At 36.8% G+C, this 15,471-nt stretch overlaps 1 protein-coding gene across 6 annotated transcripts in view; it reads left to right on the forward strand.

The window, feature by feature from the left end:
* Positions 1-15,471, forward strand: part of PPP1R13B (protein phosphatase 1 regulatory subunit 13B) — a 76,185-nt gene that overhangs the window by 46,233 nt on the left and 14,481 nt on the right. For 3 of the 6 annotated variants that reach the window (XM_007423464.3, XM_007423463.3, XM_088149783.1), the window contains 5 exons: positions 5,582-5,683; positions 7,418-7,592; positions 8,994-9,190; positions 11,391-11,555; positions 15,278-15,458. In XM_007423464.3, coding sequence (XP_007423526.1) covers positions 5,582-5,683; positions 7,418-7,592; positions 8,994-9,190; positions 11,391-11,555; positions 15,278-15,458 — 820 coding nt within the window. Of the gene's footprint in view, positions 1-3,743; positions 4,073-5,581; positions 5,684-7,417; positions 7,593-8,993; positions 9,191-11,390; positions 11,556-15,277; positions 15,459-15,471 lie in introns of those variants that run through there. The other 3 variants (XM_088149781.1, XM_088149782.1, XM_025163562.2) reach the window with 3 other exon arrangements.

The raw sequence follows: 15,471 nt of genomic DNA on the forward strand, positions 1-15,471 counted from the left end.
ACAGAATTAGTGCTACTGTAAAATGTTACATTTTCCTTCCCAAATGAATTCTGTGACTTTGTGGATTAATTTTAAAAAATGCAAGGCAGAAGTGTGGATGAAACAATTGATCTGGCAATGACCGTCTGTTTCAACTAAATATTTGTTCATAAGATTTAAACAAGGATTAGTTTCATACAAAGGCTATATAAAATGATGGGACAGTTTTGGAAGTACAGAAATTGAATTTCTAGTGAAGACCATGAAGAGGAATCTTATGGTTTAATTTGTGGTATGATTTGGCCGGCCTTGAGTGTTTTTATGTAACAAGAAAGAAGAGCTAGAAAGTTTTATTCCACAAGCAGAGCTTTTCACATGCTATCTGCTGCAGATACTTCAGAAAAATATAAGAAAGCCCCTGTGTATGCAGATACTGTAGTAAGAGAGCCAGTTTGGTGTAGTGGTTATAATACCAGGCTAGAAACTAGGAAACTGAGTTCTGCTCCCGCCTTAGGCTTGAAGCCAACTGGGTGACCATTCTCTCTCAGCCCTAGGAAGCAGGCAATGGCAAACCACTTCCAAAAAACCTTGCCAAGAAAACTGCAGGGACTTGTTCAGGCACTTGCCAGGAGTCAAGACTGACTGAAAGGCACCCTCTCTCCCCCAAATGGAGATAGTAGAGGAGGATTGTAGTGGTTGCTGAAGTGACAGTGAGCTTCTGGATCTCTGGAGGCTGGCTGTGCAGTCGCTGGATAATTTCAAGATTTGGAAAAATCAAGATTCCATGAGCAGCAGGAATTAAGTTACGCCACATCTGAGAATGAACCATGGGATAAAATAGTTGTTAGGCTGAAGTAACTTAGTAGAAATATATTCACCTAATGACTGTTAATTTGTTGCAGTGCGCCAGATGGGACATAATTTTGGGGGGGGCAGGCAGAATTAAGACTACATTTACCTGTTTTACAAATCATGTGCCTCTAAGGGTTTCTCCTAATGGATAAAGTCACCTGGATTTGACTAGTATGCAGAAACAATGGGGCAAGGATTAGACAATTAATTATAGATTGGAGTCTTTGCTAACTGTCAGAGTCAATTTATTTATTTATTTATTTATTTCATTTTTATTTATTATTAAATTTATATGTCGCCCATCTCCCCTGGGGGGGGTCATTATTAATTGTCATGGCATACTAACAAACGAAGCAAATAAATAAATGGTGAGCCATTGGAAATTGTACTTATTCACAGCTTAATAGCCTATAATGCTCAAGAATTTACATTTATCAACAAGGGATGGTTGTGAAAAAATATCTAGTAACCAGTTTTTTTTCAGAGAACAAAACAAATTCTGCATCAAGGTTCTTGAGTGAGGCTTAAGCAAAATATATAGTTCTATGATGTATGTGAACAGAGAGCTAATACAGACAGTAGCTATCATCCTTAATAGAAGCATGCTGTGGGCCATCTTACAGGTTTGGTTTCCAAAGTTTTAATTTTTAATCTTGGTTTTTGTTGCACATCACTCAAAGCCATTTGGAGTTGAGCAGTATAGAAATGTTAGAAATAAATAAAATGACAAGGTATGGATTTTTAAAACCATGGTTTGTTAAACAATCCATAGTAATTTGCTTATCATATAATATTAAATAACAATAGCAAGGTTTATATATTACACACAACCAAATGTTTGTAACTACATGTGTTAACAAAACATGTGAATTTAACCTACTAATTTGGTTTTCTAGTTCCCAGACTTGGGCATCAGTGACTATTTCAGTAGCTCTTATGTTTTTAGAGGCCTCGTTAATTTGGAAATTATTCCAGCATTTTTATTTTCCTTGCCTTATATTTGCTAAGTAAATATTTAAAAAATACCTGTTGTAAAGGTTGTTTAGGTTTGCTCTTTGTTTTTCTTGTTCCTGAATTGATATACAAGAAGAGAAGATGACTGATTTTGCCTTTACTACTTTATATATCATAATATATACATCCAGGACTCTGTAACATGTAACTTGTGTAATAATATGCGTTTGAATACAGACCAATTATATGTCCCCATAATTATTTATAGCACAGACATTTGGTTTTGTCAAAATGATGAATGCAGTCACAATGCCTATACAAAAGAGGAAAAGACTCTGGTGTGATGCTGCTTTTATCATTTGCATCCCCCTCCCCAATTCTGCCTACAGATTCCTCTGATCTGTAGGTAGATAGTATGGATTTAATAGTTATATCTGAACTTTATCAAGAAGTTTTATTTTGTTGGCAGACACGGCCTTACTCTTTTATGAATCAATACATACTGCCATGGGATATACAGTAATAATACCAACATCATAGGAATGTACACAAAATGGGGCAAATGTTTTGTTCAAAGCCAGAAGAAACCACGCCTCAGAGGTTCTGTTGAAAGATTGTGTGTCAGAACTGAAACCTGGACCACTTTGGTTTTTCCAGGTTTTGGACAAAGCAAAGTCCAGATGGGTGAATAGGGCAAGCTAGTGGGCTTCATCCCTTCTCTCTCCTCTTCTCCTTCAGGAATTCCAGTATGGCATGTCCTACTGACCCCCTGCTACCTTATCTTCCCAGCACCTTCTTTTCCTCCTCTTAGCCATTGTTGTTGCTGGTGATGATGTGATGATCAGTGCCCCAAATTAAGTGTATCCCAGTGGCCAGTCTACCCTCATTTTTCTCACTCTCTTCTCTCCCCCCCCCCCATTCATCTATCTTTTTTCCCATTCTTCCAACAAGCCACTTCTGCCTGGATCACAATAGCTCTGTTTCATCCTCTGGATAAACAAAAAACAAGTGTGTTGCAATCTGAGCATGGACTGAAACATCAAAATCATGCACATTTTGGTTTCAATATGGACTAGACAGAATCACCTGTTCCATACATGCAATATTTTACACATCCCTACAACAGATTTTAAGCAGATGTGAAAACACAGTCTGCAAGATTCCAGTCTGCAATTCATGTGGCACAAGTGTTTCTTCATATACCTTAGCATCTGCAGTGACAAAAAGTATGAAGGTTACAAGTTGATAAGCGTGTGCACATGCTAGGGAACTATATATTTTTCACATTTCTGCTTCATAGTTTATGAAGACTTGCTTCCAATACTGGTGTGCCTAGCAACTTATCTTTGGCGGTTGAACTGATAGAGATTCTTTAAATAAATGAAGATAATAAAACATGCAGGGAATTCAGTTGAATGACAGAATTATTTTAATTGTGATATATAACTTTCTTTCCAGTTCTTTGTCACTGGGATATGATAGAACTAAAAAATAAAGTGAGGCTTCACTGTCTATGTTTCCAGCAGATGATATTTACTTTGCTCTAAAAGATTCCTCAGATGTAAGGAGATAAAATATAAATATTATGTTTTTATGAAGTTCTTCATCCATAGGTTAGTGCAGTCAGAATTACGTTTAAAGTTGTTCCATTTTAAGAGCAAGATTTCTGTTAATAGAAGCCTATAGTTTGTTAGAAAGTGAAGCTCAGAATGAATTTTTGGAATCTGTGGGAGTAGCTATTTTTGTAGAAAGCCTTTTATGAATGTTGGAAATACATTTTTTCGGTCGGTGAATGCCAGGAGGAGGTTTTTGTGTCTTACATTTGATAGGCTCAGGTTTGTTTTGAAAAATGAATGATGTCATTCAGAGAGCAACTATATAACTAGTATGATGAGTACAATATTTAGTTATTTGAGCTCTTAGACCTCAACAAGATTAGAAATGTTTACTACTGTTTTCTTTGAGCTCTGTCTTCTAATAAAGGACTTCATTTGGATTAGGAGAACTGCAGATATTTTTCAGCCATTTTATCTGAACTGTAACTGAATTAGATTAAAAGCTTGAACCTTAATAACTAGACTTTTCAAGAAAACTATATTACTTGAGAATGGATCTATTACTAAGTTATTTAATTTTCAAAGGCTTGGCTGCCCTACTTTGATGGGCCCAACATATTGGTTCTGATCTTCCAAATTTGCAGTTCTGAAGCTGAGCATCTTCCTTGTTCTTCCTCAACCATCGTTTTGTCATGTGGAGGAAAAGAAAGCAGCCAAGAGTAATACTACAGGTTTAAACTTTTGTTGTGATTGTCTCTGTTTTGTCCATATGCCACTGCAGAATAATCACTGGTGGTAAAGCTTTGTCTATAATAAATGTATAGAAAGTATATTTGTGTCTAGCAGATAATTGCCATAATTTGCTGTTATGGACAGAGGGTGAAATCCTCCCCTTTGGAGATACTTCAGTTATTTTTAGCTATTTAGTATTATGGAATATATTCAGGTAACTTTAATATTTTGGGGAAAATGCTAAATGAAATTTTCTTTCACTCTCTTACTGATTTTTGTATGAGAGATAGTTGCAGTTGGCACTTTAACCTAGTCACAGGTTTAACTGTATTTCATAAGACATAAGGTGTTTGTGTAAAAACATACACCTCATTGAAGGAGTTCAGGACATAGCTCAATAGATCGGGACAGAAATAAACTTCCTTTTTACTGGCTAGTGGTTTTTTTTTTCCTCTCATCCTTCTTTTATTTCTTGATTTAATGTAGTTCAGACTGATGGATAAATTGATATTTCCATGCCATAATATTTAATGTTACTTTTAAGTCATTAGGATTATGATGCATTCTTCAGTTGGCTTTGTTTTAGTAATTGGAAGCTCTATTGTCTTATTGTGCACAATTATTTGATGGAAAAACAGTACTGAAAATACTTTTCAATTGTGAAAAATGAAATAAAATAAGTTAATGAAGAAACACATGTGCATTCATTAATCATGACACCATACTAATTGTCAGATAATTTTGTTTGGTAGGCAGACCAGGCTAGCTTGAAATTCATGGATCAGAAATGGTAGAAATTCAAAGTTATTAGTAGAAAGGAAAAAACGAGTCTTCTATTTAAAGAAAAGAGAGAATATATTATATGTGAAATTGTCAAAACAGAAACCTTTGCTTTGTAAATGTGTAATTTATTTATCTTTGAAAGGGCATTTTTTCCACTAATCAGAAAATGAAGCAGTATGTTTTTGTTTGGTACAGATTTAATATTTTACAACAATAGAGTAATATTATCATTTTTGTTCTTTTTCTGTTTGATAATAATACAGTATTATAAGGTATTTTCTGTAAACCAGTGATTTCTATGTAGCATCTAATATATAATATATATGCAATATATTTAGATACTTACTGTTGGTTTTTTATTTTGGGGTTTGTTTGTGGGGGTTTTTTGGTAGTTTATTAATTGTTTTTGTGTTTTTTTATATTTCACTGTTTGTCTACCTTTTGTATTTTTTTTCTTGTTATAAAATATTCTAAACATTTAAAAAAAATTTAAAAGCCTTGATGTATTAGGCATGTAAAAGATATATTTGGTTTCAAGAAGCTAAATTTTCAAACGTATTTCATATGCAATGTATATGTGTCATTTTGGAATTTTGTTTTGTCTTGAAATCCACTAATAAATTATTGCTTCCTTTTAATCTGTTGGGTTTTTTTCCCATTGAAATTGATTCATGATGTCTCCATTCAGTGCTCTTTCTTTTGTAATTGATCTTTTTTCTCTATAGGTTGGAAATCCACGTGTTGAGCTCACACTCTCAGAACTTCAGGATATGGCTGCCAGGCAACAACAGCAAATTGAAAATCAACAACAAATGTTGGTTGCCAAGGTAAACTTGTTCTGGAAGATTTTGAAAATGCACTCTCTAGAAAATACCTTAAATCTCAGTAATACAGAAAATGATGTAATCAAGAACTGCTGTGATTCAGTACTGTCCTTTTCCGTAAGTGTACATATGCAACTGATCTTATGTTATAAGATCTTATATTATAAGATCTTATAATAATTATCTATATTATAATCTTATGTTATAAGATTCTCTGTTCTTGAGAATAACTGTGGACAGTATTCATAGTGAAGGTAACAGCAAATAACATAGTTGGTGATACTGCACCAATGCGGCAGAAATGTCCTGGATGTTTTATAAGGCAGCAATTGAAGCACAACAGATATTCTATAGGTAGCGGGGGTTTTTTTTCTTTTATCAATAGTTTTTTGGAAGTTGTAGGATTAGACTGCCCAGACTATTTATTTGCTCTCTGAGTATAACACATATGGCTTTTCCTGTGGTGTGCAGAATTTTTTACTTTTGGCAGGCCCAAGGTTTGTGCTTATTTGAGCAGAACCAAAAATTTAGTGTTGATGCTTTTAAGTCTTCTGTAATAGTGCTCTGTGAATGTCAAGAGTGATGTGAATAGAGATATTCTGTTGCATACTCTGATTTTCCAAAGGCTTTTGAAAGACTTCTGTGCACGTTTTGGAATGGAGAGATACATGAATAGAGATTATAAGAATAGAGAGATAAGAGATTCCATGCTCCAATTTTTTAAAATTGGAGTATTCCATAAATAATCTGGAATTATAAATGAGTAGCTAAATTTTCCATGCTTGTTTATAGCACCAATTGATATCAGAATAATTAAGAAAAGGGATAAAATAATATAATTATCAGTAATATACTGTTTTTAAACCTACTTACAATACAACTGGACGTGAATAGTATGTACAGTTCTGTCACTAATCTAAAAAAACAGATATTGTAGAATTGTAAAAGGTGCAGAAAGGGCAACCTAAATTATCAAGGGACTGGAACGATTCCCCTGTGAGCAAAGGTTATGACATATTTGGTTCAGAAAAGGGGTAAATAAGTGGACATGATTGGTATGTAAAATTGTTCATGGTGTAGAGATAGACTGTTTGCCTGAATAAGGCTGTATTTTATGTATGAAGATTCCAAAAAAACAATTGTAACATAATTGACATGTATTTTACTACTGCAGCAGTTTTAGCATACGTTAGTGGAATATGTGCTGAATTAAAGGACAGAAGTGAATTTTAGTTTTTATTTTGTATAATAACAAAAAAAATGCTATGAGTAAAAAAGAAAGCATTTCCTGCATTTGTTCAGTTTGTAGGCTATCATTCTAAAGAAGTGATATTTATCTTGCTTTGGATCTCCTTATCTTTGCATGTTTGTAATCCTATGATAGTCACTGTTTCCTTTGGGAAATTGTGTAATAGAGTGTTGGGACCAATTTTGCAGTGGAAGGAAGCATGTTCGAGAAGCAGGAAGTACACATTACAGGAAACTTTGCAACTGTGTTGGAATAAATATTTCAGTTGAATTCTTAAAGTATACATGAGTTTTGATCTTGGTACAAGTTTGAGAGGGAATTAATAATATTTGTTTCTAGACTCAAAAGGAAAAAGATCAGCAGGCAAGAAAGCTGTTATTTAATTTAAAGACTGGCTGTCTCAGTATGCTTTTAATACTAAGAAACTGACTGGTAATATTTTTCTAAAAATAAGACAGCATGATTACATGTTGTACTTGTTTTGATAGGAACAACGTTTGCGTTATCTCAAGCAACAAGAACGCCGTCAGCAACAATCTGTGTCTGAGAGTGAAAAGCTTCAAAAACTTAAAGAACGAGTAGAGACCCAAGAGACTAAGCTGAAAAAAATCCGTGCCATGAGGGGACAGGTGGACTACAGCAAAATTATGAATGGCAATTTGTGTATGAGTGATTTCTTCCCATTTCTGTAGTAATTATTAGTTGACCTTTTTGATCCAGTACTTGATTCAGAGATGGACATGCAGCGAAATGCCTGTCAAACTACTGTTGTATTTCAGTCGTTCTGGTCACTAATCTAAAAAAAAGAATATTGTAGAGTCATTCTGAACATGGAGTTCGTTGGAAGCCATTTCTGCTGTTGAAGTTTTATTTCCCACCCCCTCCATTTTTCATGACAGAGAGAATAGCTGCAGTATCAGAATATAACCAGATTCACATTATTCTTGAGCATGTTGTGAGCACACACTTAAGAGTGAGATATAAAAGTCCATGTGTAGATAAAACTGTTAAACTTGGTATGAATTATCTGAGGAATGCAAGGCATTTATATATTTCAGTAAGCCAGGAATTTTTTTTAACTGTGGCTTATTAAATAATAAATTTGCATATAGTTCACCACCTTCCCCCTGGAGATCCAACAGGCCCCCATCCTTTTTACCTTCCAGAGAGCACTCAAAATCTGGCTCTTCCCCCAGGTGCTGGGATAGGGTGAGGTCATAGTGGGAGGAGAATGTTGCATCAGGGATGTGTGGTTGGAGCACCAGGTTTTTCTGTTTTTCCTAGTTTTGATTTTATTGTTTTTATTTTATTTATTTATTTATATATATATATATATATAAAAATATATATATATTGCTTTTATTGTTGGGGTGTAAGCCAACCATAGTTTGGATTTAAGATGGGCATTTATACAAATGTCTTAAATAAATTAAATAAGTTAAAATAAATATCATTCTAACACATTATAGATGGATTTACATACCATGCTTATTCAAAAAAGGAAACTACATGATTAATCATTATAGTCAAACCAGAAGAGTTATTCAGTATTAATATTCTTTACTGTTTTTAGAGAACCTCTTGGCACTATTTCTCTCTTTCTTTCAAACATATTTATAAATGTATATGTGCTGATTTTCTTGAGTCCTTTAAGTACAAATGCAGGCTTGATTGTTTATGGAATTTATAGGCTACCTGACCTGTCATGATCTGGTTGCAACATAGTGAGCATCCTATGCTTTGCACATGGAGCCGGACTATACAATTTAGTGCATAAGTTTCCATGTCAGTATTCTCGGCTTCCCACATTGGTTCCTCATTGCTTATTATGTGATGACTGTAAGGAACAGAAATAAATTAGAATGTTTATTTATTTAGGGATCAGGAAGCTTATGGCATGAGAATACCCCAGTGAACTTCTGTCAGGTCACAGCTTCTACATTTCTCATCCTCCTTATTTTGCTCAAAGAGATATAATGCAAAGGTTGCAAGGAAATAATACTATAGTGTTGCATGTATACTCTTTGATATGTGCATTTCTTTCATTTTTCTTTTTAATGGTAGCTACTGAAATTGAACATATCAGCGCCATGTTCCAGGAGAAGCAACAAGAATTACAAGCTGCAGTGTTAAAAGTGGACCAGCTTACTCAACAATTAGAAGATCTGAGAAAAGGGAAATTGAATGGGTTCCAGTCTTATAATGGACAAATGACTGGGCCTGCAGCTATAGAATTAAAAAAATTATATCAAGAGCTACAGGTAATTAAGATATTTACTTATTTATTGGCAGACATGTAGCCTTTTCTCTAGTTCCTTTAGTGCATTTGGTCATTTTAAAGTCTCAGGCATTTTTCTAAAAGAAAATGAAACAAAAATAGAGAATATATCAAAGCTGAACAGGACCCACCAGCTATGTTGCACTAATTCAGCCATGGACATTCATTGGATAACTTCTACAGGTAGTACTCAGGTTATGATGGCAATTGGGGCTGGAATTTCCATCACTAAACGATGCGGTCTTAAAGCGCGATGACAGTCCCAGTTGCCATTGGGTTTGCATGGGTCCTTAAGCGAGGACCTCACGTGACTGTGTCATGGGAAGAGGCAGGACTCCCAGGCATGGAGGCCAGTGGGCGAGAGCTACAGGCAGGCAGGCAGGTGCTGTGGGTCAGCACTACGGAGTGCAGGTGGGTGGCTGCTGCAGATGGGTGCTACGGAGCATGGGTGGGTGAAAAAGCAGGAGCAACTTGTGGCAGTGACTTGCAACCTTCTGCCAGCTTCCCCATTGACTTTGCTTGTGGGAACCCAGCAGGGAAGGTCAGAAATGGCAATCACGTGACCACGGGACATTGCAACCATCGTAGTTGCAAGCTGGTTACCAAGTACCGAATCGTGATCGCATGACCGCAGGGACGTTGCGATGGCCGCAACTTCAAGGACCAGTCTTCAGTCCCCCTCGTTCAGTGCTGTTGTAACTTTGAACAGTTGCTGAACAAGTGGTCATAACCCGAGGACTACCTGTATCTCTGACAGTTTCTCCCATTCTACCAGATATGACAGGATGGTTATATTCCAGATCCCCTCTATCAAACAGTGTCATCTTATGGGAATGAGAAGGTATGCCTTCTATGTCACAGTGTCTGCCCTGTGGAACAAGCCATCCAAAAGGCTGTTAAAACTTGGCTTTTTCCCCGAGTGTTAGGGCCTGGATGTTGGGAGAACCCAACGTGTGTTTTTTATGGAATTGTTATGTAGCACCTTGATTATTGTTGTTACTTTTTTGCATTGGATCATTTTAATTGGTTATGGATTTTTCATATTGTTTTTGCATGTACTGTTTGCTATTCAGAGTTATACATATAAGATGGGTGGCTATTTAAAATTTCTAAATAAATAAATAAACTTTCCACCCAGTTTTTTTTGCTGATTTGCTGTTATAAATATAAATTAAGGAAAACATATCATGTGACTACTTTGAGCTTCTAGAGGAATGGAATTTATTCCCAGAGGAATAAATAAATATCATTATAGTAACTGTATTTAATTTATTAAAATTTAAAATTATATGTAAATTAAACCAATTTTTGCTTTTGTTTTAGTCCCGCTTATTTTTCAGAGTGTGTTCCCCGGCCTATCACTGAAAGGCCAAGTGTGGGTTTTGATTCAAAATCTTTTGCACACCAAATCATAAGTGAGACACAATGATTCAATCTACAGGTTCAATCTATATGATAATGTGCAGTGTATGCTTACTACAAATTGTCTTGCTGAATTAATCATAATTCTTCAAATTAGGGGAAAAGGAGACTATGATCTAAAATTGTTTAATTCCTCTTACAACATGCCTTTCTGCTCCTCAGTATATTCAGATCAAAAGTAAGCAGAGAAAAAGGAGGAAAATTACACACTAGCACTTTTCTCTTCATCTCTGAAATGAGCTGAGCAGTAGGACACTAGGAGATCTTGAGTCAGCTTCTTGGTATTAGCTCTCACAACTTAGGTAGTATTGTGACTTTGTCATCCTTTACCTTAAAAACACACATGATCATATATAGGTTAATTTTGGTCTTTGTACATCAAACATATGGGTTTCTAGCTCTGCAGAGCATGGTTTGCGATGTGCTAGAACTGAGATTTTGATGGGATTCTATCTGTCTGTCCCTCCCTGCATAGATGCACATTAAGTGGATGAAATCCCCTTACCTTTCTCTCAGCTCCTGAAAGAGAAGGTTTAGGCTTGGATTTCTCAAACAACAGTCCCTTACCAAACCACTGAGCTTCAAAAATGTCTGAGATACAGCATGAACTTCTGCCATTTCAGTTTTTAAAAAAATGAAACAAATTTCAGAACATAGATGTTAAGTCACTTTTACATCTTGTCTTTTGGATCTTAATTCTTTTCATATATGAGTAAAATTGGGTCAACTTTGAATGATAATTGCTCTTTTTTTTAAAATAGATTCGCAACAGGCTTAATCAGGAACAGAATACCAAACTTCAACAGCAGAAAGAACTTTTGAACAAACGTAACATGGAAGTGGCCATGATGGACAAACGAATCAATGAGCTACGCGAGCGCCTGTACAAGAAAAAAGTTGAGGCACGTCAAAAAGAAAACATTCCTGTAAGATAAGCTATTAAAAGGGCCACATTTCAGTGGCATCTATAAAGCCCAACAAATTTCCATTTTTCTACAGCTGCAGCATTCTGATATCTGGAAATATTCACTCTTAATTTACAGAGAAATTAATAACGTTTCAGAATTTCCATATATCTATTCATACACACCTCCTACACACACACACACACACACAACACAAACACCATTAAAAATGTGTTACATATATTGATGAAATCTGGTGTTTATTTTCAGTATTGCATAAAAGATTGTGATAGTTGCAATAATGTAAAGTATAAAACACATGACAAATTTTACAGAGAGCACTCTGCAAGCTGAAAAATACTAATTCTTGCACAGGAATGCTATTATAGTTAAGACAGTAAAATAGAAATAATCTTCTTCCCCTCCATCCCAACTGAAGTTGTGGGATTAAGAGTAGAATAATAATCTGGTTTTCCTATGGGTTATGTATTAATATTTCTAGTCATATCTTTCTTGCTTCAAACCAGTAGAATATGACTGGGAAACCTCTGCCCATTTATATCTTGCTGAACCACAACTTGCAGAACCTTCAATTAGTGTGGCCAATCATAAGGGATTCTGGCAGTTGTACTTTTGTAACCTATGAGAGGCTACAGTTTCTCCAGATCTGCATCAGGAAGAAAATGGATTACATCTGAGATAATGTCTGATCATTCTTTCTAGATTGAAGTAGATCTTTAGTCATTTAAGGTCTCTGGCATTGAAGGCATCGTTATTCAGTCGTTAAGTCGTGTCTGACTCTTCGTGACCCCATGAACACTTTGACGCCAGGCCTTCCTGTCCTTCACTGCCTCTCTGAGTTTGCTCAGTTTCATGCTCATTACTTCAGTGATGCTATCTAACCATCTCATCCTCTGCCGTCCCCTTCTCCTTTTGCCTTCAATCTTTCCCAGCATCAGGGTCTTTTCCAAAGAGTCCTCTCTTTGCATTAGGTGACCAAAGTATCTGAGCTTGAGCTTCATTATCAATCCTTCCAATGAGCAATCAGGGTTGATTTCCTTTAAGATTGACTGGTTTGACCTCCTAGCAGTCCAGGGAACTCTTAAGAGTCTTCTCCACCACCACAGTTCAAAGGCATCAGTTCTTCAGCACTCAGCTTTCTTTATGCTCCAGCTCTCACAGCCATACATTACTACTGGAAAAACCATAGCTTTAATTATGCAGATCTTTGTCAGCAAGGTGATGTCTCTGCTTTTTAATATGCTATCTAGGTTTGCCATAGCTTTCCTCCCAAGGAGCAAGCGTCTTTTAATTTCATGGCTGCAGTCTCCGTCTGCGGTGATCTTGGAGCCCAAATAAATGAAGTTTGTTACTGCTTCCATTTCTACCCCTTCTATTTGCCAGGAATTGATGGGTCCAGATGCCATGATCTTAGTTTTTTTAATGTTGAGTTTCAAGCCAGCTTTTGCACTCTCCTATTTCACCCTCATCAAGAGGCTCTTTAGTTCTTCTTCACTTTCTGCCATTAGGGTGGTATCATCTGCATATCTGAGGTTGTTGATATTTCTCCCTGCAATCTTAATTCCGGCTTGTGATTCTTCCAGCTTGGCATTTCTCATGATGTATTCTACATATAAGTTAAATAAGCAGGGGGAGAGTATACAGACTTGTTGTTCTCCTTTCCCTATTTTGAACCAATCAGTTATTCCATGACCGGTTCTAACTGTTGCTTCTTGGTCCGCATACAGATTTCTCAGGAGACAGGTAAGGTGGTCTGGTACCCCCATCTCTAAGAATTTGCCACAGTTTGTTGTGATCCACACAATCAAAGGCTTTTGCATAGTCAATGAAGCAGAAGTAGATGTTTTTCTGGAACTCTCGTGCTTTCTCCATGATCCAGTGAATGTTGGCAATTTGATCTCTAGTTCCTCTGCCTCTTCGAAACCCAGCTTGTACATCCGGTAGTTCTCAGTTCATGTACTGCTGAAGCCTAGCTTGTAGGATTTTGAGCATAACCTTGCTAGCATATGAAATGAACGCAACTGTGCGATAGTTTGAGCATTCTTTGGCATTGCTCTTCTTTGGAATTGGAACGTAAACTGACCTTTTCCAATCCCATGGTCACTGTTAGAAGGCCTTCTTATCTCTCCTTGCTATTCTCTGGAAATCTGCATTCAGTTGGTTATATCTTTCCCTTTCACCCTTGCTTTTCATGTTCCTTCTTTCCACAGCTATTTGTAAAGCCTCATCAGACAGCCACTTTGCTTTCTTATATTTCTTTTTCTTTGGGATAGTTTTAGTTGCTGCCTCCTGTACAATGTTACGAACCTCCGTCCATAGTTCTTTAGGCACTCTGTCTACCAAATCTAATCCCCTAAATCTATTCATCACCTTCACTGTGTACTCACAAGGAATATGATCTAAGTCATACCTGAGTGGTCTAGTGGTTTTCCCTATGTTCTTCAATTTAAGCCTAAATTTTGCAGTAAGAAGCTCATGATCTGAGCTACAGTCAGCTCCTGGTCTTGTTTTTGCTGTCTGTATAGAGCTTCTCCATCTTTGGCTGCAAAGTATATAATCAATCTGGTTTCGGTATTGACCATCTGGTAATGTCCATGTGTAGAGTCGTCTCTTGTGTTGTTGGAAAAGAGTGTTTGCTATGACCAGCTTGTTTTCTTGACAGAACTCTATTAGCCTTTGCCCTGCTTCATTTTGTACTCCAAGGCCAAACTTGCCTGTTATTCCGATTATTCCTTGACTTCCTACTTTAGCATTCCAATCCCCTATGATGAAAAGGACATCTTTTTTTGGTGCTAGTTCTAGAAGGTGTTGTAGGTCTTCATAGAACCGGTCAACTTCAGCTTCTTCGGCATTAGCGGTTGGGGCATAGACTTGGATTACCGTGATGTTGAATGGTTGGCCTTGGATTTGCACTGAGATCATTCTGTCATTTTTGAGGTTGTACCCCATTACTGCCTTTCCCACTCTTATTGACTATGAGTGCTACTCCAATTCATCTAAGGGTTTCTTGCCCACAGTAGTAGATATAATGGTCACCTGAATTAAATTCACCCATTCCTATCCATTTTAATTCGCTGATTCCCAAGATGTCGATGTTCAATCTTGTCATCTCATGTTTGACCACACCCAGCTTGCCTTGGTTCATAGATCTTACGTTCCAGGTTCCTATACAATGTTGTTCTTTACGGCATCGGACCTTCTTTTCGCTTCCAGATACATCCACAGCTGAATGTTCTTTCAGCTTTGGCCCAGCTGCTTCACTCTTTCTGGAGCTACTTGGAATTGCCGTCCGCTCTTTCCCAGTAGCATATTGAACACCTTCTGACCTGAGGGGCTCATTTTCCGGCGTCATATCTTTTAGCCTTTTGACATTGTCCATGGGTTTTTTTTGGCAAGGATACTGGAATGGGCTGCCATTTCCTTCTCCAGTGGATCACATTTTGTCAGAACTCTCTGTCATGACCTGTCCATCTTGGGTGGCCCTGCACAGCATAGCTCATGGCTTCACTGGGTTACACAAGCCTCTTCACCATGACAAGGCAGTGATCCATGAAGGGGTTTGGAGGCATTAATAAGTGTTAAAGCACAAATGTCCAGTAGGCTTGAGATGAAGGAAGTGGGGTAGATGGCACTAATTAGTTTTGAGCTGTAATGAAGCAATTCTAGCTTTTATTTCTTTTTTAAAAAGCGTGTTAACACAACTTCGGTTTGTTGTTTTTTAGTTAAATCGGATAAATGGAACTTCCTCACCACAGTCATCATTGAATGCTTCAGGCAGAGTTGCAGCAGTTGGGCCATACATTCAGGTTCCTAGCTCCAACAACTATGCTGTACCAGTTGATCCAGTAAAACCACAGTCCCTCACAATTACTACTAGCACAACTCATGGAAGGTCTAAATCTGGTAAGTAGCTCTT

Source organism: Python bivittatus, unplaced genomic scaffold (assembly GCF_059951505.1).
Source record: "Python bivittatus isolate LINGU-HERP-01145 unplaced genomic scaffold, Pbiv_v1 ctg000580_np1212, whole genome shotgun sequence".
NCBI lineage: Eukaryota > Metazoa > Chordata > Lepidosauria > Squamata > Pythonidae > Python > Python bivittatus.